The 20,951-nt window shown below is 45.9% G+C and overlaps 1 protein-coding gene across 8 annotated transcripts in view; it reads right to left on the bottom strand.

The window, feature by feature from the left end:
* Positions 1-20,951, bottom strand: part of DEPDC5 (DEP domain containing 5, GATOR1 subcomplex subunit) — a 152,876-nt gene that overhangs the window by 78,881 nt on the left and 53,044 nt on the right. For 7 of the 8 annotated variants that reach the window (XM_089653252.1, XM_089653250.1, XM_089653248.1 and 4 more), the window contains 4 exons: positions 12,936-13,009; positions 12,796-12,865; positions 12,575-12,611; positions 12,252-12,372 (listed from right to left, as the gene is read on the bottom strand). In XM_089653252.1, the coding sequence (XP_089509378.1) occupies positions 12,252-12,372; positions 12,575-12,611; positions 12,796-12,865; positions 12,936-13,009 (302 nt within the window). The remainder of the gene's footprint in view (positions 1-12,251; positions 12,373-12,574; positions 12,612-12,795; positions 12,866-12,935; positions 13,010-20,951) is intronic. The other variant, XM_089653247.1, reaches the window with a different exon arrangement.

Consider the following 20,951-nt stretch of genomic DNA (forward strand, 5'->3'; position numbering starts at 1 on the left):
CAAGAGGGGTGGGTCAAAATCCCTCCTGAGATGTGTGCAAACCTGGTGGCCAACTACAGGAAACGTCTAACCTCTGTGATTGCCAACAAGGGATTTGCCACCAAGTACTAAGTCATGTTTTGTGAAGGGGATCAAATACTTATTTCCCTCATGAACATGCAAATCAGTGCATAATTTGCTAGACATGCATTTCTTTAGAATTTTTTGTTGCTATTCTGTCTCTCAGCGTTACAATACACCTACCATTCGATTTTTAGACTGATCATTTCTTTGTGAGTGGGCAAACATTAAAAATCAACAGGGGATCAAATGAAAGCTGATACAATCAGTACAAACTACCAGCAATAAATCAATGAAAAATATCCACAAGCTCATCAACACAGTAGTGTTGGGTATGAGTTCTAATAGTTTCAAAACCGTCAGGAATGACTTGGGTGCATTAGTCAAACTTTGAGCACCAAGGATCACTGGTTGCAGGGCAAAATAGGAATGGTCCACCTTCCAATAAAAGGTCTATTCAATAGTGTTTTGCTCAGCAAAATGCTTGGAAGGTTCACACGGCTTGTCAGGAGTAGTCCAATCACCATACAAAACAGGATGCAGCGAGAAGTGTACTGGAAAAAGTTTGCCGATTTGTAAGGAAGCCCATACTTGTAACCTTAGAGGATTCTGAAGAAGATGGTTTCATATCCAGACATGTGCAAGTGTAAAAAAAAAACCCTAAAAAACAAAGACAACTGGTATCTTGAAGCTTAGGAGTAATGACATCAGACTGAACTTCCTCAGGCACAAAATCATCCAACAAGGATAGTTTTCACTCCTCGTCATCCACAGTTGAGTGTGCAGAAGCATCTGTGGGCATATCAGTAACAGACTCTGGAGGGGAAGGTGTAGAATTACACTTGTGGCCCCTGCATTCTCAGTTAGCTATCATGGCAGCCATTTTGTCATATAATCAGACATAGCCGCACAAAAGAAAGAGCCATGCCAGAAGGAGCAACAGAGGTGTGCTGACTCAAGTAAGGATTACAGTACAGGCTGTCTGCGCCTGGTTATTGCGGAAGGACCCTGGAAACTGCCCCAGGGCTGTTAGTGGATTGTGTGCTGGAACGCCCACAGGATCTATTTATTTGCGCATATGATCTGCCATACTGTTTAGTATGGAGAAATAAGCACTCATAATTCAGCTGCTGAAACAGAAGAGATTCTATGGCTATCTGGCAGTCACTATAGGCAGACTTTATGATGTGCTCAAGGAGCGAGAGGGTAACCCCATTAGTATGATACAAACAGGAAACAAAGTACACATGCCAGGCTCTACAATAAGGGAGGCAAGCCCCCTTACTTACCACAGAGGTGGTTTGGAGATCACCCTGCAGCAAACAAACAAGCAGTAAGGTACCGGAAAGTGTCTGGAATGAGACCTATCTCACTGGGTCCTCTTTTGGCAGTCTTTGACCCTCCAGTGGGTATACTCCTCTGGGACAGGATTAAGTTAACAGGTGTATCAAGGCTCTGGACCTTTAAATTGCTTTGCAGCTAACAATCCAGGATAGTAGGTGCCTGGGGAATAGCACAAGCAGAACCCAGTGCCCAAAGGCCACATTTTAGAAAGGTTCTGTTTCCTCATTATGATGGGGTCATGGTATGGCCTCAAAAGACCGTGTCAGGGATCAGCCATTCCAGAAAACTGCAGAATGAGTTCTGTAGCAAACAATTATCAAAAGGCTTTATAAAAAACAAAAGAATATCAAGAAAACGGATATGCTTTTCTCTGAAGAGAACACTAGTCAAAAATCTAAGCATGATGGGAGTGGTTATATTTAGAGATGAGCGAATTATTCAAAAATTCGGTTCGGCTGATTCGCCGAATTCGCCGATTAAATTCGCTTCGTGCCGAATATATTCGCTGCGAATTTAACTTATAAAAAGGGTGTTTCTAGGCTTCAGAGAGCCTTTATATTAGTGCAGAACACTGTACCTTTAATTTAAATGCCCTTGGAGTCTGCTGGGGAAGAGAAATAATACTGTCAGTCAGTATGACATGCAGATGAGTGCCGTCGATCTTAGAATCACCGCACACTTCACTCATTTGGGCAGTCACGGGGCCAAAACCAGAGTGTGGAGCCACAGTGTGGCGGTGGAGGCAGCAGCAATGGGAGGCCATACAGCACCCTATGACAAAATGGAACCCACCAGCAGTGTGAGGAGACCTGAAAGTGGCACATGGCAGAGTGTGGCGATGGAGACAGCAGCAATGGGAGGCCGTACAGGGACCCATGACACACTCTGGACCTGGCAGCAGCATGAGGAGGCGGTACAGGGGCCCATGACAGATTACGGGCCTGGCAGCAGCATGAGGAGTCGGTACGGGGGCCCATGGCAGATTACGGGCCTGGCAGCAGCATGAGGAGGCGGTACAGGGGCCCATGGCAGAGTGGCGGAGCGTAAGCAGCTAAAATTGAAGGCCATACAGAGGCCTATGTTAAAAAGTCCCCCCAGCAGCAGCGTGGGGAGACGACTATCAAGAGTCCAATGGCAGAGTGGCGGAGCAGAAGCAGCTTCAATTGAAGGCCATACACAGGCCTAGGTTTAAAAGTCCCTCACAGTTAATTCCAATAACGAACTCTACTCCTCCGTGCAATCTAGTTACGAGACCCTGGGCAGGTCTGGGTCCAATTTGTGGTAGAGACTGGTTTTGTTCAGCCATGCTTGAGCGAGTAATAACAGGTCTGTGCTGCCCTTTGGTGTCTGGCTTAATGCGCACAACACTGAACGTCCCAGCGTTTGTCAACGATTTGCCGTTAAGTGATGCAAACCCGCTGAACCACGTTCATGAGGAGCCGGTACAGGGGGCCATGAATCAGTATGGACCTGGCAGCAGCGTGAGCAGACGACAGAGGCACATGGCGCAGGGTGGCGGTGTAGGCAGCATTATTCTGAAGCCATACACAGGCCTAGGTTAAAAAGCGGAAGCCGTCAGCAGCGTGAGCAGACGACAGAGGCACATGGCGCAGGGTGGCGGTGGAGGCAGCAGCAATGGAAGGCCATACAGCACCCTATCACAAAATGGAACCCATTAACAGTGTAAGGAGACCTGAAAGTGGCACATGGCAGAGTCTGGCGATGAAGTCAGCAGCAATGGGAGGCCGTACAGGGACCCATGACACACTCTGGACCTGGCAGCAGCAAGAGGAGGCGGTACAGGGGCCCATGGCAGAGTGGCGAAGCGTAAGCAGCTTAAATTGAAGGCCATACAGAGGCCTATGTTAAAAAGTCCCCCCAGCAGCAGTGTGGGGAGACGACTATCAAGAGTCCAATGGCAGAGTGGCGGAGCAGAAGCAGCTTCAATTGAAGGCCATACACAGGCCTAGGTTAAAAAGTCCCCCCAGCAGCAGCATGGGGAGACGACTATCAAGAGTCCAATGGCTGAGTGGCGATCCGGGAAGTCAGCGTTGTGATTGCAGATGCAATGCAGAAATTCTACGAAGTAATGCCGTGGGTGCGAAGAAGATCATATACCGTCGTACTTCCATTCATAAAACGGAACAACCTGCGAACCGGGAGCTTTATTGCCCTGACCCGCTGAGCAGCTTCTGGGATACCCAAGAGGCCCATGGCAGAGTGGCGGAGCGTAAGCAGCTTCAATTAAAGGCCATACAGAGGCCTATGTTAAAAAGTCCCCCCAGCAGCAGCGTGGGGAGACGACTATCAAGAGTCCAATGGCAGAGTGGCGGAGCGGAAGCAGCTTCAATTGAAGGCCATACACAGGCCTAGGTTAAAAAGTCCCCCCAGCAGCAGCGTGGGGAGACGACTATCAAGAGTCCAATGGCAGAGTGGCGGAGCGGAAGCAGCTTCAATTGAAGGCCATACACAGGCCTAGGTTAAAAAGTCCCCCCAGCAGCAGTGTGGGGAGACGACTATCAAGAGTCCAATGGCTGAGTGGCGATCCGGGAAGTCAGCGTTGTGATTGCAGATGCAATGCAGAGATTCTATGAGGTGATGCCGTGGGTGCGAAGAAGATCATATACCGTCATACTTCCATCCATAAGACGGAACAACCTGCGAACCGGGAGCTTTATTGCCCTGACCCGCTGAGCAGCTTCTGGGATACCCAAGAGGCCCATGGCAGAGTGGCGGAGCGTAAGCAGCTTCAATTAAAGGCCATACAGAGGCCTATGTTAAAAAGTCCCCCCAGCAGCAGCGTGGGGAGACGACTATCAAGAGTCCAATGGCAGAGTGGCGGAGCGGAAGCAGCTTCAATTGAAGGCCATACACAGGCCTAGGTTAAAAAGTCCCCCCAGCAGCAGTGTGGGGAGACGACTATCAAGAGTCCAATGGCTGAGTGGCGATCCGGGAAGTCAGCGTTGTGATTGCAGATGCAATGCAGAAATTTTATGAGGAAATGCCGTGGGTGCGAAGAAGATCATATACCGTCGTACTTCCATCCATAAGACGGAACAACCTGCGAACCGGGAGCTTTATTGCCCTGACCCGCTGAGCAGCTTCTGGGATACCCAAGAGTTTGGCTTCTGTGGGGAATATGGTTGAAAACTGAAACTTAAAGGCATGTTGACGGAAGGGCACCAGTGTCAGTGCTCCGGAGGGAATATAGCTTCAAAGCTGACACTTAAAGGTATATCGACGGTCAGAGACCACAGGAAGTGGAGCTTGCGTCTTAAATCGACTGAATGTGGCAGACGTGAAACGTCTACGGGCCGTATATGAAACGGGTTGTTCCTCTTTCTGGAATAAGTGTTGGAAATGGCCACTCTTTTTGGTGTGGCGTTTTGTCTATTTAATTCCGATAACGGACTCTACTCCTCCGTGCAATCTAGTTACGAGACCCTGGGCAGGTCTGGGTCCAATTTGTGGTAGAGACTGGTTTTGTTCAGCCATGCTTGAGCGAGTAATAACAGGTCTGTGCTGCCCTTTGGTGTCTGGCTTAATGCGCACAACACTGAACGTCCCAGCATTTGTCAACGATTTGCCGTTAAGTGATGCAAACCCGCTGAACCACGTTCATGAGGAGCCGGTACAGGGGGCCATGAATCAGTATGGACCTGGCAGCAGTGTGAGGAGACCCGAAAGTGGCACATGGCGCAGGGTGGCGGTGGAGGCAGCAGTATTCGGAAGACATACACAGGACTAGTTTAAAAAGCGGAAGCCGTCAGCAGCGTGAGCAGACGACAGAGGCACATGGCGCAGGGTGGCGGTGGAGGCAGCAGTATTCGGAAGCCATACACAGGCCTAGGTTAAAAAGCGGAAGCCGTCAGCAGCGTGAGCAGACGACAGAGGCACATGGCGCAGGGTGGCGGTGGAGGCAGCAGTATTCGGAAGTCATACACAGGCCTAGGTTTAAAACTGGAACCCAGCAGCGTGAGCAGACGACAAAGACGCACATGGCAGAGGATGGATCTGGCAGCAGTATGAGAAGGCGGTACAGGGGCCCGTGGCACAGTGTGGTGATGGGGGCTACAGCAACTGGATGCCAGAAAGTGGCCGATAGGGCTATATACTGCATGGAATTATAAAGTTGTAAAGACAGCGGCCTATAAGGCTATACACACTATAACAATCATGACTTGATTGACCATTGGCCTATAAGGCTATACACAGCAAAAATATCATGACTTATTCTGAGAGTGGTTTGGAAGGCTATATACAAAAAGTAATTCATGAGCTGTCCGGACAGCGGACAATAAGTACATATATACAAATCAATTCATCAGCTGTCCAGCCAGCGGCCTTAAAGGCGACACATATAGAAAGCAATTCATGAGCTGTTCAGACAGCGGCCTCTAAGGCGACAGATATACAAAGCAATTCCCGAGGTGTTCAGGGAGCGGCCTGAACGGCTAGGTTATTACTAAATATATTTTTGTGGCCAAACATCGGCCTATAAATAGATGTCTACACAGTGACAAAAAAGTAGGTCGCCTTACAGCGGCGTATCCTACAAATTGACATTATAAGAAATGGTTTAGACCAAAAAAAAAAAAAAAAAAAACACTTTGATGCGATGCTATACCTTAGTAGATTGTGGAAAGTCGACAAGTCAAGCGTAACTGTGTACATTACAGAAAATCTTAACAAGACAACCAAACATGTGGCCAAACCGTGACCGATACAACAAGTTAACAATGTAAGAAACAGGAGGGGGCCAAACCGTGGCCAATAAATAAACAGTCCACCTCATTGATGAGATGGACAACACGTGTCAAATAAATATTTAAAAAAATTGCTATTCCATCGGTCTGGAACTGGTCGACTATAAATAATTAAAAAGTTTAAATTCATGTGACAGTCGTCCAGCGACGTATAAATAATTGAAAAACCCCAATTCATGAGGGGCCCGACCTGCAGAGTATAAGTCATTAAAAATGTGCAAAACATGAGTCGGCCGACCAGCAGCCTCTCAATAAAATATATATACAAATGTACGGATCAGGTGGAGGTCTTCCATTTGTCCCTAATAACATGTTTGGGGCATGATTCATGGCGGATTTAGTCAGTTGTGTCAGGAACTGGTGGTTTGAAATCCAGACTAATCCACGCCTGATTCATTTTCACAAACGTGAGTCTCTCCACACTTTGGGTGGACAGTCGTGTCCTCCGCGGAGTTACAATACCTCCTGCCGCACTAAACACGCGCTCCGATGCCACGCTACTGGCCGGGCATGACAGCCTTTCAAGGGCAAATTCAGCTAGTTGGGGCCAAAGGTCAAGTTTCGTTGCCCAGTAGTCAAGGGGATTGTCTACCTCGGTTGGCAGGGTGCTGTCCAAGTAGGCCCAAGCCTGTTGTTTGAGGTCCTGCTCCAGGTCCACCTGATGCTGCTGCTGCTGCGGCTGGTTAGTAGTTTCCTCACTGCGCTGGTGAAGAAAGCTACTCATCATCGACTGCAGACTGAGGCAGCCGCTGCTGGTGGAGCTGCCACTGCTCCTACCACCCCACCCCTCCCCTGCTGCCATGGCAGTGGAACGCGAGCGCACAGGGCCCACAGTGTCTGAGGATGGACGTTGGCGCAGAAAGGCAGAGACCAACTGACTACATAGGTGGTTTTTATAGTACTTTATTTTGGCCTCCCTCTCAGCAGGTGTGAAAAAGGCCACCATTTTTGAACGGTAGCGAGGGTCCAACAAGGTGGACAGCCAAAAGTCATCCCTCTGTCTGATGGTTATTATTCGGCTGTCGCTACGCAAGTAACCGAGCATGCTATGGGCCATTTGTGCCAAGGAATGCGAGGGACTCCCTGCCTCCATCTCCACAGCATACTGCCACGGTGCGTCTGGGTCCTCTGTCTCCTCCTCCCCCTCTACCAGATGATCCTGCTCCTCCACTCCTGTCCGCTGAGCGGAAAAACCACCCATTTCACTCAATAATTCCTGAGCACTAATGTCCTCCTCTACCTCCTCCTCTTCTTCCTGTCCTGCCCCCACAGGGGTCATGTGGCGTTGAGATCTGTGCGCCACGTCTACCGCACCCTGACCAGCCATTGTTAACAGCATTTGTTCCAGGACGTGCAACAGAGGAATGACGTCGTTCATCCCATAGTCCTGCCGACTCACGAATAGCGTGGCCTCCTCAAAGGGCCTGAGCAAGCGGCAGGTGTCACGCATGAGCTGCCAATGGCTGACATCTAAGTTACACAGGAGAGTACCTTTATCCGCTTGTAACATCAGGAAATCGGTGATGGCCTTTCGCTGTTCGTAAAGGCGGTCTAACATATGTAGGGTTGAATTCCACCTTGTTGCAACGTCGCAGATCAGGCGATGTTGTGGAATTCCGTTCTGCCGCTGCAGCTCAAGGAGGGTGTGCTTTGCGGTGTAGGAATGGCTGAAATGCATGCAAAGTTTACGTGACATTTTAAGGATGTCTTGCAGTGGGATAGTGGATTTTAGGAACCGCTTGACAACCAGATTGAACACGTGAGCCATGCATGGCGCATGGCACAACCTTCCTTGATGCAGAGCAGACACCATGTTCTTTCCGTTGTCGGTCAACATGGTTCCGATTTTCAGTTTGCGCGGAGACAGCCATCTGTCGATTTCTCTGTTCATTACACTCAGAAGTTCCTCCCCTGTGTGACTACGTTCGCCAAGGCATACCAGGTGCAGCACAGCGTGACACCGTTGCGCCCTGCACATGTGATATGCGGGTCGGGTAATGGGACTTGGCACGGGGGTGGCGGCTGAGGACACGGCGGAAGAAGAGGTGGTAGAGGCGGACATCTTTGCTGGACCAAGGACGTGCAAACGTGGAGGAAAAGCAGCGCGACCTGTCCAAGTTGCTGGTGCGGCTGTGCCGGCACCACGTTCACCCAGTGGGCCGTAAATGACATGTACTGTCCCTGACCGTAGTTACAGCTCCACACGTCGGCGCTGCCATGCACTTTGGCAGAGACCGACATGCTCAAAGACTGGCCCACCATCTCTTCTACATGTGAATGCAGGGCTGGCACTGCCTTTTTGGCGAAGAAATGCCGGCTTGGCACTCTCCACCGCGGCTCGGCACAAGCCATCATTTCTCGGAAAGGTGCTGAGTCCACCACTTGGAAAGGGAGGGACTGCAGCACCAGCAACTTGGACAGGAGGACGTTCAGCTTCTGCACCGTCGGGTGCGTGCTCGCAAACTGTTGTCTCTTGGAAACGGATTCCAAGAAAGACTGCTGACGGAATCCGTGAAGAGGAGTAGCAGGAGAAGGAGCATCTGAACGAGCGGAAGATGCCAACGAGCGACAACTCCCCTCAGCAGAGGTGTTGGAGCCTTGACTGGCTGATAGAGGGCGATTGACGTCGGGTGACGGAGCAAGTAACGGAGCGGGTGATGGAGCGGGGGCTGGGACAGGCAGAACCGCCGTATGTTTATCACGGTTTTCCAAGGCCACCGAATGGCGACGCTGCATATGCTGACGCAACGCTGTAGTCCCAACATTGGCCCCCTGGCCACGCTTGACTTTCTGGCCACATAGTCGACATACGGCTACGTTTACTTCCTCGGGCGTCTTGGCGAAAAATTGCCACACCGCCGAGTAGGAAACTTTGCCCCCGCTACTCCTCACTGGCTGACTGCTACTTCCTCCGTGCACACCGGCACCACTACTGGCCGTGGTGGTAGGCTGCAGTGGAGCTGGTGCTCTACTCCGTGGCCTTTTGGCTCCACTGACACTGCTGCGACCCTGCTGCCTCCTGGGCAACCCACCGACTGTTTTGCTCGCTGGCAAGCTGGCACCCTCTTCTCCTGATGATGCGGAAGCAATAGCCTGATGACGACGAGGCTGCCAAGTGCGATCAGCCTCATCATCATCAATTAGGGTCTCCGCCTCACTACTAGCCACCTCGGCTGCGTGTGGGTCAGGAGACAGACCTGTCTCTAGACCGGCTACCGAGCCACTCTCCTCGCCAGTACTTCTTCGCCTGGCTGCTGAAGAGGCGGATGTCTCCCCCCGTTCCTGACCGCCCTCTGTTAGCTCTTCCTCACTGTACAGTGGGGCTGAGCCCACAGCATGCGATACTTCGCTTGGTGAGGGAACACCAAAGGACAGGGGCAGGTCGAGGACACGTGATTTCAGTGGGCTTGCTCCCGGGCCATGCCAACTAACGGTTGTGTCTGACGTACCCACCGACCGTTGGCTGTAGGTGTCAGAGGTGACCTGGGAAGAGGAAGACGACCGAGTCAACCAATCGATGACGGCAGGGTTGTCGGTGGAGACACGACCGCTGGATGACACCGGGAGCACTGGCCTCTGGCTGCGACTAGTGCTGCCTCGACCCCTTCCTCTGCTGCCACGTCTGCTCGCTCCTGAAATATTGCCTCCTCTGCCACTCCTCTGCGTGTTGTCTGACATACTCTTTAATTCAATAAGCACCCCAAAAATAAAACCGGATTTAACTCTTTGAACGTACAATAGTGGTTGTGAAGCAGAAAGTCAGTTTATTTAGCACAATTGGTCAATTGCAGCTTGCCGTTGGCTGGAAACTGTACGTTTATGTCACTGGAATGCACTAATCACCCAAAAAATATTACCGCCAGCCGGCGTGTAAATGGATTTAACTCTTTGAACGTACAATAGTGGTTGTGAAGCAGAAAGTCAGTTTATTTAGCACAATCGGTCAATTGCAGCTTGCCGTTGGCTGGAAACTGTACGTTTATGTCACTGGAATGCACTAATCACCCAAAAAATATTACCGCCACCCGGCGTGTAAATGGATCTAACTCTTTGAACGTACAATAGTGGTTGTGAAGCAGAAAGTCAGTTTATTTAGCACAATCGGTCAATTGCAGCTTGCCGTTGGCTGGAAACTGTACGTTTATGTCACTGGAATGCACTAATCACCCAAAAACTATTACCGCCAGCCGGCGTGTAAATGGATTTAACTCTTTGAACGTACAATAGTGGTTGTGAAGCAGAAAGTCAGTTTATTGTACACAATCGGTCAATTGCAGCTTGCCGTTGGCTGGAAACTGTACGTTTGTGTCACTGGAATGCACTAATCACCCAAAAAATATTACCGCCAGCCGGCGTGTAAATGGATTTAACTCTTTGAACGTACAATAGTGGTTGTGAAGCAGAAAGTCAGTTTATTTTGCACAATCGGCAAACTGCAGCACCAACTGTGCACGACAGCCACCAAAAAAAAAAGGGTGTATGTCACTTTAAATTTTCGATTCTTTGATAGCTGTGGCCCTAAGTAACGATTCTGTGTCCCTGAGTAACGATTCTGTGTCCCTGAGTAACGATTCTGTGTCCCTGAGTAACAATTCTGTGTCCCTGAGTAACAATTTTGTGGCCCTAAAGTCTCTGTGGCCCTAACTCTGTCCCTTAATACACACAGGTCTGTCTCTCTTGAATGACCGGAGGCTAATGGAGAATTCTAAGATGGCCGCGATTTATAGCTCCACCATTACACAGTGCTGGCTGGCTGCTGATTGGCTAATGCGATCACATGTCATGATTCATGACTCATGAATGCATTATGGGTCAGCGCGCCTTGTCTGCGCGCCTTCCCAGAGATCCCCGCCCCATCTTCTCTGTCCATTTTCTCCTGTCGCCACACATGTCGCCGCCATTTTTGGGAAAATTCGAGTCGTGCATCCGAAGTTTGCTAATCTTCGGATTCGTTGCGAATCGAATTTTTCCAAATCTTCGGAACGAATTCCACTTCGTCATGTTCGATTCGCTCATCTCTAGTTATATTGGCTGATTTTTTTTTTTTTCTTTTTAATTGCTATTCTGCTAAAAGGTAGTAGTATAACCCAGTTGTTTCAGAATTCTTTCTAACCTTGTGTCCCTTATTAAACAATATTAGAAAAAATGCATGACAATTGTTTATGAAGCATTGTGCTTTAGCAATCCAAATGCCATTCAATTAGGGTTTGGATATACTTTAAATACCTTATAAAATTGCTTTTAAAATAAACATTACGTTATAGCTTAAAATGTGCATTCACAAAAAATATACTATGACTTTAGTTTATTATTCAGAAGCAATCTATAACTAGGGAATAAAAAATTATGTGCGTTGGCATGATGATTTATGTGTGTAAAAATGCAAGGTCAGAGGAGAGCAGTTAGATATTGTTCAACATTTCATGCTATTCAGCTTTTAATCACAAAGTGATGTAATTCATTGAAGAACATAATAAAAAGCAATGTATCCACCAACAAAGTAAAACACGATATGTCACAGTAAAATACACACACCAGCCACTTTACTAGGTACACCTTGATACTGCCAAGAAAATATCTCCCCCCACCATTACACCACCATCCTGAACCGTCGATACAAGGCAGGATGGATCCATGCTTTCATGTTGTTTACACCAAAGTTTGACCCTAGCATCTGAATGTCGCAGCAACCAGTCTGCCCATTCTCCTCTGACATCAACAAGGCATTTTCGTCTACATAACTACCGTTCACTGGATATTTTCTCTTTTTTGGACCATTCCCTGTAAACATTAGAGATGGTTGTGTGTGAAAATCCCAGTAGATCAGCAGTTTTTGAAATACTCAGACCAGCCCGTCTGGCACCAACAACCATGCCACATTCAAAGTCACTTAAATCCCCTTTATCTCCATTCTGATGCTCGGTTTGAACTTCAGCAAGTTGTCTTCACCACGTCTACATGCCTAAATGCACTGAGTTGCTGCCATGTAATTGACTGATTACTAAACAATTGAACAGGTGTACCTAATAAAGTGGCTGGTGAGCGTTTATCCATCATCACATGTACTTCCATTCTCTTTACCTAAAGGTGGTTGTGCGTTGAGCTCTGGATGGGCCTGGCAATCTGAACACCTGTGAGTCATAAGCATCATAGTCTACTTGTATCGGTAGAGCATTCTCTGTCTCTTTGGGGCTTCCTACTGCTTCAAACAAAATGACATGAAACATTTATAAGATTTGGTAAAGAAAAACAGGTTTACCATTTCAAAAAGACAATAACCAATCTCATAGGTCATAGCTTCAAATAAGGGAGTCAAATTTAATTGGGACCTGAAAAAACTGAGTTCGTATGGAAAATCAAATCACATCCTGGAAACAGACAAGAGAAGGCAAAATGAAACTTACAAGGATCCCGTCCAATCCTGCCTTTATCACTGCTTATCTAAAATATAAAAGACACAAAATTCGAGGAAGGAATACAATATTCTTAAAGCATATAGAAGCCGACATTAGTGTAAGACTCAAAAAATATCCTTTCCTGACCCAAAAACACCAGCAGAATGTACATTCTATGAAACACAAGCTGTCAACCATTCAGAAATCTTCATAGTCCCTTTTTTTTTTACCTTTCGAGCAGCCAGTTTGATGCGTGGTGTGAAGCTGCTATTGAGTGGTTGACTCTGCGATGTGTAGAAGCTGGAAAAGATCATCAGCATTAGACTGGGCGCTAATGGAAGACTACCACCACTTGAGTTTATGTTCTCACCTATGGTTAATCCAGTGTGGAATGTTGTAATCATCCACAGGGCGCGAATCTCCAGGACTACTCTTATTGTGCAGCTGCAACAACAATAACTGTATAAATATCTGATTTTTTTAAAGTTCAAGACAAGCAGAGCCTTGAAACCTAAGACATGTTACTTCCTCAGCTCCTGTGATCACAAGCTCATTGTGTTGAACAGAAGGGTGGGCCTGAGGTCTCTGCCACAGAGTCAAGTTTTGCATGACAGAAGACGACCTGAGTTAGCACAGCTCCAGGTGCATTTTAAAAAATATGTGTGCATGCATGAAAACATATTTCCTGCCCATTTTTCGCCTTTATTTACCCAGTGCTGTTTATGATTGGCATTAGATATATAGACATCAGATGACCGACCTGCCCTGTAATTGCTGTGTATTGCTTTCATTAGACAGCTCAGTGCACCGAGACACTGGGCTAGGCACAGATCCAAGGGACTGGTCATCAGAGCAATCACAGTACTGTTTACAGTGCTGATCCTTCCCCTTCCTGTATTTGCAAATGTATGCAAATGAAACCGTTTTTAGTGTGAACTTTTGGACAGAACAATTTGGTTGGTTGCAGGCTGGTTGGAACCGGGAATTTTTCTTTGTTGTTGTTTGACATGCATCAAGCTTCCATGTGCTCCTTGCTGCAAAGGCCAGTTATAAATTGGGGCAGGTGCCATTTGTTTGTACTATTGGTATATTGATGAGGGGGATGAGGGGATGCACTGGACAGCTTAGATGCCATTTTGCTATATGCTGGATGTCCAGTGCGCCCCTGCGCCTTTAAGGAGGGGTGGGCTCCCTCCAGACTTACCCGCCCTCAGTCTATGCATTATTATACATGTGCTTCTACTGTGGAGGCTCTCAAAATGTGTAGTGTTAGGACTGCAGATAATACTGGGCTGCCATGAAAATGCTCTGCAGCTTATGCATATATTTGCAAATGTGTGCAAACTAAGCCCCTGTTTTTAACGTGAACTGTTAGACAAGACAATTTGGTTGGTTGCAGGCTGGTTGGTAAGTTGAGCTGGGAATTTTTCTTTGTTGTTGGGGAAGGAGACTGAGTACTTATGAATGGGGATAGAATGAATGGATGGAGCTGCAGATTGATTAATTTGGTTCACTGACACAAGGATCGTTTTCATTAAACCTTTCATGACCCCCACCTCCACTACACATACTAGCATATATTAGATTAATCCTTTCACCTCATCTTGCACGTCTGAATATTATTCCTTCATCTCCATTCTGCCACTGTATGTCACCAGAACATTACCTCTTCACTTTTTCCTTCCTTTGTATATGACCTGTACAATAACCACTTCAATACTGGGCACTTTCACCCCCTTCTTTCCCAGGCCAATTATCAGCTATCAGCGCTGTCACACTTTGAATGACAATTGCTTGGTCATGCAACACTGTACCCAAATGAAATGTTTTTTTTTTCCACCTTTAATGTGACCTATAAACTGTACAACTCAGTTGAAAAACAAACTGAAATCTTTTAGGGGGGGGGGGGGGGGGAGTAAGAATAACTAAAATAACGTGGTTGTATAAGTGTGCACACCCTCTTATAACTGGGGATGTAGCTGTGTTCAGAATTAAGCAATCACATTCAAAATCCTGTTAAATAGGAGTCAGTACACACCTGCCATCATTTAAAGTGCCTCTGATTAACCCCAAATAAAGTTCAGCTGTTCTAGTAGGTCTTTCCTGACATTTTCTTGGTCGCATCCTACAGCAAAAAGCATGATCTGCAGAGAACTTCCAAAGCACCAGAGGGATCTCATTGTTAAAAGGTATCAGGAGAAGGATACAAAAGAATTTCCAAGGCATTAGATATACCATGGAACACAGTGAAGACAGTCATCAAGTGGAGAAAATATGGTGCAAGAGTAACATTACCAAGAACTGGACGTCCCTCCAAAATTGATGAAAAGATCAGAAGAAAACTGGTCTGGGAGGCTGTGAAGAGGCCTACAGCAACATTAAAGGAGCTGCACGAATATCTGGCAAGTGCTGGCTGTGTGGTACATGTGACAACAATCTCCCGTATTCTTCATATGTCTGGGCTATGGGGTAGAGTGGCAAGACAGAAGCCTTTTCTTACTAAAAAAACATCCAAGCCCGGCTAAAGTTTGCAAAAACACATCTGAAGTCTCGCAAAAGCATGTGGGAAAATGTGTTATGGTCTGAGGTTGAACTTTTTGGCCATAATTCCAAAAGATATGTTTGTCGCAAAAACAACACTGCACATCACCAAATACCCACAGTGAAGCATGGTGGTGGCAGTATCATGGTTTTTAGCTGTTTTTCTTCAGCTGGAACTGGGGCCTTAGTCAAGGTAGAGGGAATTATGAAACAAATACCAGTAAATATTGGCAGAAAACCCTCAGGCTTCTGCTAGAAAGCTGAACATGAAGAGGAACTTCATATTTCAGCATGACAACGACCCAAAGCATACATCCAAATCAACAAAGGAATGGCTTCACCAGAAGAAGATTAAAGTTTTGGAATGGCCCAGCCAGAGCCCAGACCTGAATCCGATCGAAAATCTGTGCACAGGAAATGCCCTCATAATCTGACAGATTTGGAGTGTTTTTGCAAGGAAGAGTGGGCAAATATCGCCAAGTCAAGATGTGCCATGCTGATAGACTCATACCAAAAAAGACTGGATTAAAATAAAAAGGTGCTTCAACAAAGTATTAGGTTAAGGGTGTGTACACTTATGCAACCACACCATTTTTTTTTTATTCTTTTATTTATGTATTTGTTTATACAGCCAGGGATTACACAATACAATGTATACAAAAAAGGTAAAGACAAATGGCATTAAATGGATCAAAGTAAGGATGTACAAGAGCAAACTGTCAGCATTATGTTACGAACAGGTACAGACAACTACATAACCAGCTACAAGGAAGCGCCTGAGAACAGGGACCACGCAAAAAAAAAAATGGCCCGGTCACCGAAGGGGGGGGGGGGCCCTGCTCAGAGAATCAGGCACTGCACAGGAAAGGCACATCCGATATAGAACCGCTCTATAAAATAGGGAACCATTGAGTAAAACTAAAGTGGGAAGGGGGAACAAATTAGAATAGAAGGTGGGGAGTAGGAAATAGGGAGAAGAGGATAAGAAAAGGGGAGTGGGGGGAGAGAAATCTGGGAGAAGGGGTCGGTGTCAGGGCAGGAGCGGTTGAATGGACTGACGACAGGCACCAACCACAGACCGGAGTCCATCAGGGTGCGGAGTCTAAGCCCCAGGCTGCCTTTCGTCAGGGCCCCAGATGGTGGGGATGGACTTGACGCAGCCTGCGACCAGGTCGCGGCCCCCGAGTAACCCCAGCTGCAGTAATGGCTGCCGCCAATGGCGTATAGCTGATGGAAGCCAGATGGAAGACGATAGCGTGGTTGGACAGGCCGGGTCGATAACAGCGGGACAGACAGTACAAGACGGTAGGCAAGAATACTCAGGTCACGGGCCAGGTTCAGCAACGGGAGGTCAGATAATGGGATAAGGCAGAGAATAGTCTTGTCAAAGCCGAGTCAGTATCCAGGAAAGCAACGAGAGTAGAACAAGAGCTTGCTGCAACACAACATACAGGACACGAATGCAAAGAGCAACTGCAGACAGCCGGCTTAAATGTGATCCGCCACTCCCATCTGGAAGAGGAGCCGCAGAGGCCTGAAAGCATAAAGGCTCCCACCATGCTTTGCAGAAACCTAAGATGGATGCAGCATAAGCTCTGAGGAAAGGTAGGACCTTGACAGTCGGGAGCAAGAAAAAAAAAAGATCACATTCAAATATCTGCAGAAAGGACAGAAGGAGCAGAGCATAGGGTCAAAAAAAGAACCAGCTGGGTAGCAGAACACAAAAAGTAAAAAGTAAGATGCAAGATGTCTCTCCCACCCGGGGCCCACACCAAGTCAAAATGGGGTCTCTCAGACAGGCCAAGGGGTTTCCTGAAGATAGGGGTCGGTACATACAAAGTATCACCACAGTCTCCAAGAGTCTCAGAAAATCTCTCTGCAGTCAAAAATTTAATTTTTTATCATTTTGTTCACACAAATAGTGCTTTCTTTTGGTGGTATTTAATCACCATTGTTTTTTTTTTTTTGCTAATTAATTAAAGTAACCACTTCAGCTCCAGAAGGTTTTCCCCCCTTTTTGACAAGACCATTTTTTGCTATTCGGCAGTGCACTATTTCGAATGGTAATTGTGCAGTCATGCAACTCTATGTCCTTTTTTTCACACAAATAGAGCTTTCTTTTGGTGGTATTTCATCGTCACTGGGCTTTTTAATAAAAAAAGACCGAAAATTTTGAAAAAAAAAACAAACTATATTTTTTACTTTCTGTTATAAAAAATATCCAATAAACTCAAATTTAGCCATACATTTAAGACAAAATAGCCACAATGTATTCTGCTTCAAGTCTTTGGTAAAAAAAAAAAATCTCAGTATGTGTATTTTAATTGGTTTGTGTGAAAGTTATAGCGTTTACAAATTATGGTGTATATGTATTGAAATTTACGCAGCTTTCACTTTCTGACTGCTGATCACATTTCTTGAGGTACTAAAATGCCAGGGCAGTACAAAAATGACCCCTTTTTGGAAAGTAGACCCCCAAAGGAATTTGCCAAGAGGCATGTTGAGTCTGTGGATTTTTATTTTTTGCCACAAATTTTTTGGGGAAAAAAAGGGATTTTTGGGGGGTTTTTTACATAAAGTTGTCACTTAAATGATATATTGCTCATGCATGCCATAGGTATATGTGGAACAACACCCCAAAACACATTCTGCTACTTCACCCGAGTATGGGAATACCACACGTGAGCCTTTTTTGGCAGCCTAGCCACATATAGGCCCCCAAAATCCAATGACCACCTTCAGGCTTTTTCTTTTTAAATCACTTTGATTGGTATCACGGGGAATGTAAATATCCCCTGTGATAGCAACAGGCAGTTAGGGGTACTCTCTCAGAAATCTGGCATCATTAGACTGTATATCTCTCCTCTGCACTTAAAGCATCTGATCATACAAGATCAGTGTGATCAGATGCTTTCCCAATTTATAAAATGGCGCGGTTTATATCTGGCTAAACAGAAAGATGAAATGCTCATTGCTTCCAGTTTCTTAGACCATAGAGATGACTGGAGTCATTCTGGTCTCCGATCAGCCATATGGTCAGCCGGCAGAAACGCCGGCTGCATTTTCTGGTTCTCCAGTGGGATGGGAGAGACCGACGGGGGAGGTGATTGGGGCTACCCTTCCTGCTGCTTGAAAAAGCGATCCAGTGGCTAATTATTATTGCTTTTACATGAAACCCAACTGCCAGCTGAAAAAAATTATACCAGGATGATGACTGTAGCTGCTGGCATCATCCTAGTATAACAGCTCAATGTGCAGTAACATGAGTATAGTTTACTTGGGAATTGTCTAGCAAGAGCTGAATTTGGGTGGTCGGCGATGTATTGTGCATATAAATTGCTTTGGCCCACAATCAATTGATACAAATCTTCTGTGAAAAACAGCGGAGGGTCTAAATGCTAGTGCTGGCAATGAACTGGGTGGATCCTGCTAACATTGCATTTATGGGGACGTTATGCTAAGGGGGCACTAGTATAGTTCTGTTCCTGATCAATATATTGATCCATACAAACACTATACTAGTAATGGCGGTGATCAGTAACCTATAGTGTAAGTGAGATTGTGTGCAGGAAATCTAACGCTAGCTGACCCTGATTGGGAGGGGCGCTAACTGATCCTGACGCTATCTGATGTCGCTAGAGGCAGTAATACAGTGATCAGTGAAAAATTCTATATACTGACACTGTACTAATGGCACTGGCTGGGTGACAGTTGTTATTTAAAAAGGTAATAGGGGCGATCACTTTGCCCAGAGCAGCCGCTTGCCTGCACATTGTGGGTAGGCGGTCATCAAGTTGTTATAAAAAAAAAAATTATCAAATATTTATTTTTAAACATTTTTTATTTACTATTTTTATTTATTTATTTTAAAAACTTTCATCAGAGTAGTTCAATGTTACCACTTCTTATTTTTTACAAGTAACAGTTAAAAATACTAGTGATCTGTGATTGGCTACAGCTAATCACATGGTACAGGGTGCTATGATTGGCCCATGTACCATGTGACAGCTGTGGGCCAATCACAGCTCACCAAGAAGGGAAACAAAGCTGTACTAACATGCCTCTGTTAGTACAGCCAGAGTGACATACCAGTACATTGCTTTGCCTGTACATGCTACCTGCCCACAGTACAAGTACTGTGGGTGGTCGGCAAGTGGTTAAAGAAAAACAAGAAAGTATTTTTTCATAGTTTCTGTTGTAACATTTTGCAAATATATCATCTTTCTTTAAAAAAATGCATACTGCTAATTTCTTTAGTAAAAATAACCCAAACCAGTGTATATATGTATGTATATATATATTATTTAGTCTGCAGGAGAGTTATACAGAGTCCACAAAACTATGATATATATACTGTATCTGCAAATTGATCAATCCTGATGTACCACCTATCTCAATTCTTGAGGCCCAAAAATACCAGGTCAGTACATATGTCCCCCAAATTACCCTTTTTTCTATTTCAATGGTTTTTATTAAATTTTTTAAACAGTATAAACAGAGGCAATAAAACACGCCCACGCAGGGGCTATCAATTGCACAGATAAACAAAATGCAAAATGAAAAAAAAAAAAAGGGGGAAAAACAATGCTCTAATGCCAACAGGGCAAAAGGTACGCCCACGCAGGGGCTATCAATGGCACATAAGTTACAAAACATTAATGTAACTGATTATAACAACTAAATGCATCTGTCCTAGTCACACCAAAAACAGAGAGAGAGAGAAAAAGGAAAAGAAAAAAAAAAAAGAAAAAAGGGGGGGGCAAAGAGCAGGGATTCAAGAGCGCCAACACCGAACTCCATTACATCCCCAGACTAGCCGGGGAGAGTGAGGGAAGGGCATATTGCAACCACGGCTCCCATATTTTCAAAAATTTACGTTGGGAGTCATTGTGGATACTCGACATCTGTTCGTTGAGCATCATAGTGGTCATACGATCCCGCACCCCCTGAAGAGGGACAAACGGACTCTTCCAGGCCTGAGCAATTGTTCTAGTGGCGGATAAAAACAGATAGGAAGCCAACTTCTGCTGGTGAGCCAAGAGGCCCGCTATGGGGCAATGAAGCAAAGCATACCGAACATCCCGGCGTATAGAGAGATGGAACAAGGTGAAAAGGAGGCCAAATACACGAGACCAAAAACGAAACAGTCTCGGGCATGACCACCAGATATGCAATACATCACCACGATGACCACAACCCCGAAAACATTGATCACTACAGGCAGGGTTAGCCCGGGCCAACCGAGCCGGAACCCAGTACCAACGAAACAATACCTTATAGGCTGCCTCCAATGTGGTTGTATTAAATGAGCATTTAGCTTTGAGTGACCAGGCCTTATTCCAGTCCTCCGGATCCACAGCCACTCCCAGGTCGCGCTCCCACTGAACAACATCCAAATTACCCTTTTTTGAAAAGTAGACAGTCCAAGGTATTTAGTAAGCAGCATGGGGAGTTTTTGAAGTTGTGATCATTTTGTCATTTTTTGGAAAATGAAGAAATTTAAAACAAAATGTGTTTTTTTTGCTTTTTTTATTTTTTTCACGTACTGTCACCAATGTCATCATATAACTGGTGTGGCAGTAATCAGTGACACTGACTGGTGACAGTATGTTAGCAAAAAAAAAAAGATACTTTTTGTTCCTCAACATACTGTTACCAGAGCAATATAGTGCTACCATAGTAACATTGTACTACTTTGTGGAAGGTGATCAGGATTTTTTTTTTCTTACACATTATGATCGCTTATAACAGTGAATATCACTGTTATAAACAACCATTTTTAGTAGATTAAATTGATTCATTCAGTGTGTATTGTGATTAGCTGTGATTGGCCACAGCTAATCAC

This window comes from Staurois parvus, unplaced genomic scaffold, assembly GCF_062004578.1.
Source record: "Staurois parvus isolate SC_StPar_1 unplaced genomic scaffold, SC_StPar_1.0 ptg000704l, whole genome shotgun sequence".
NCBI classification, from domain to species: Eukaryota; Metazoa; Chordata; class Amphibia; order Anura; family Ranidae; genus Staurois; species Staurois parvus.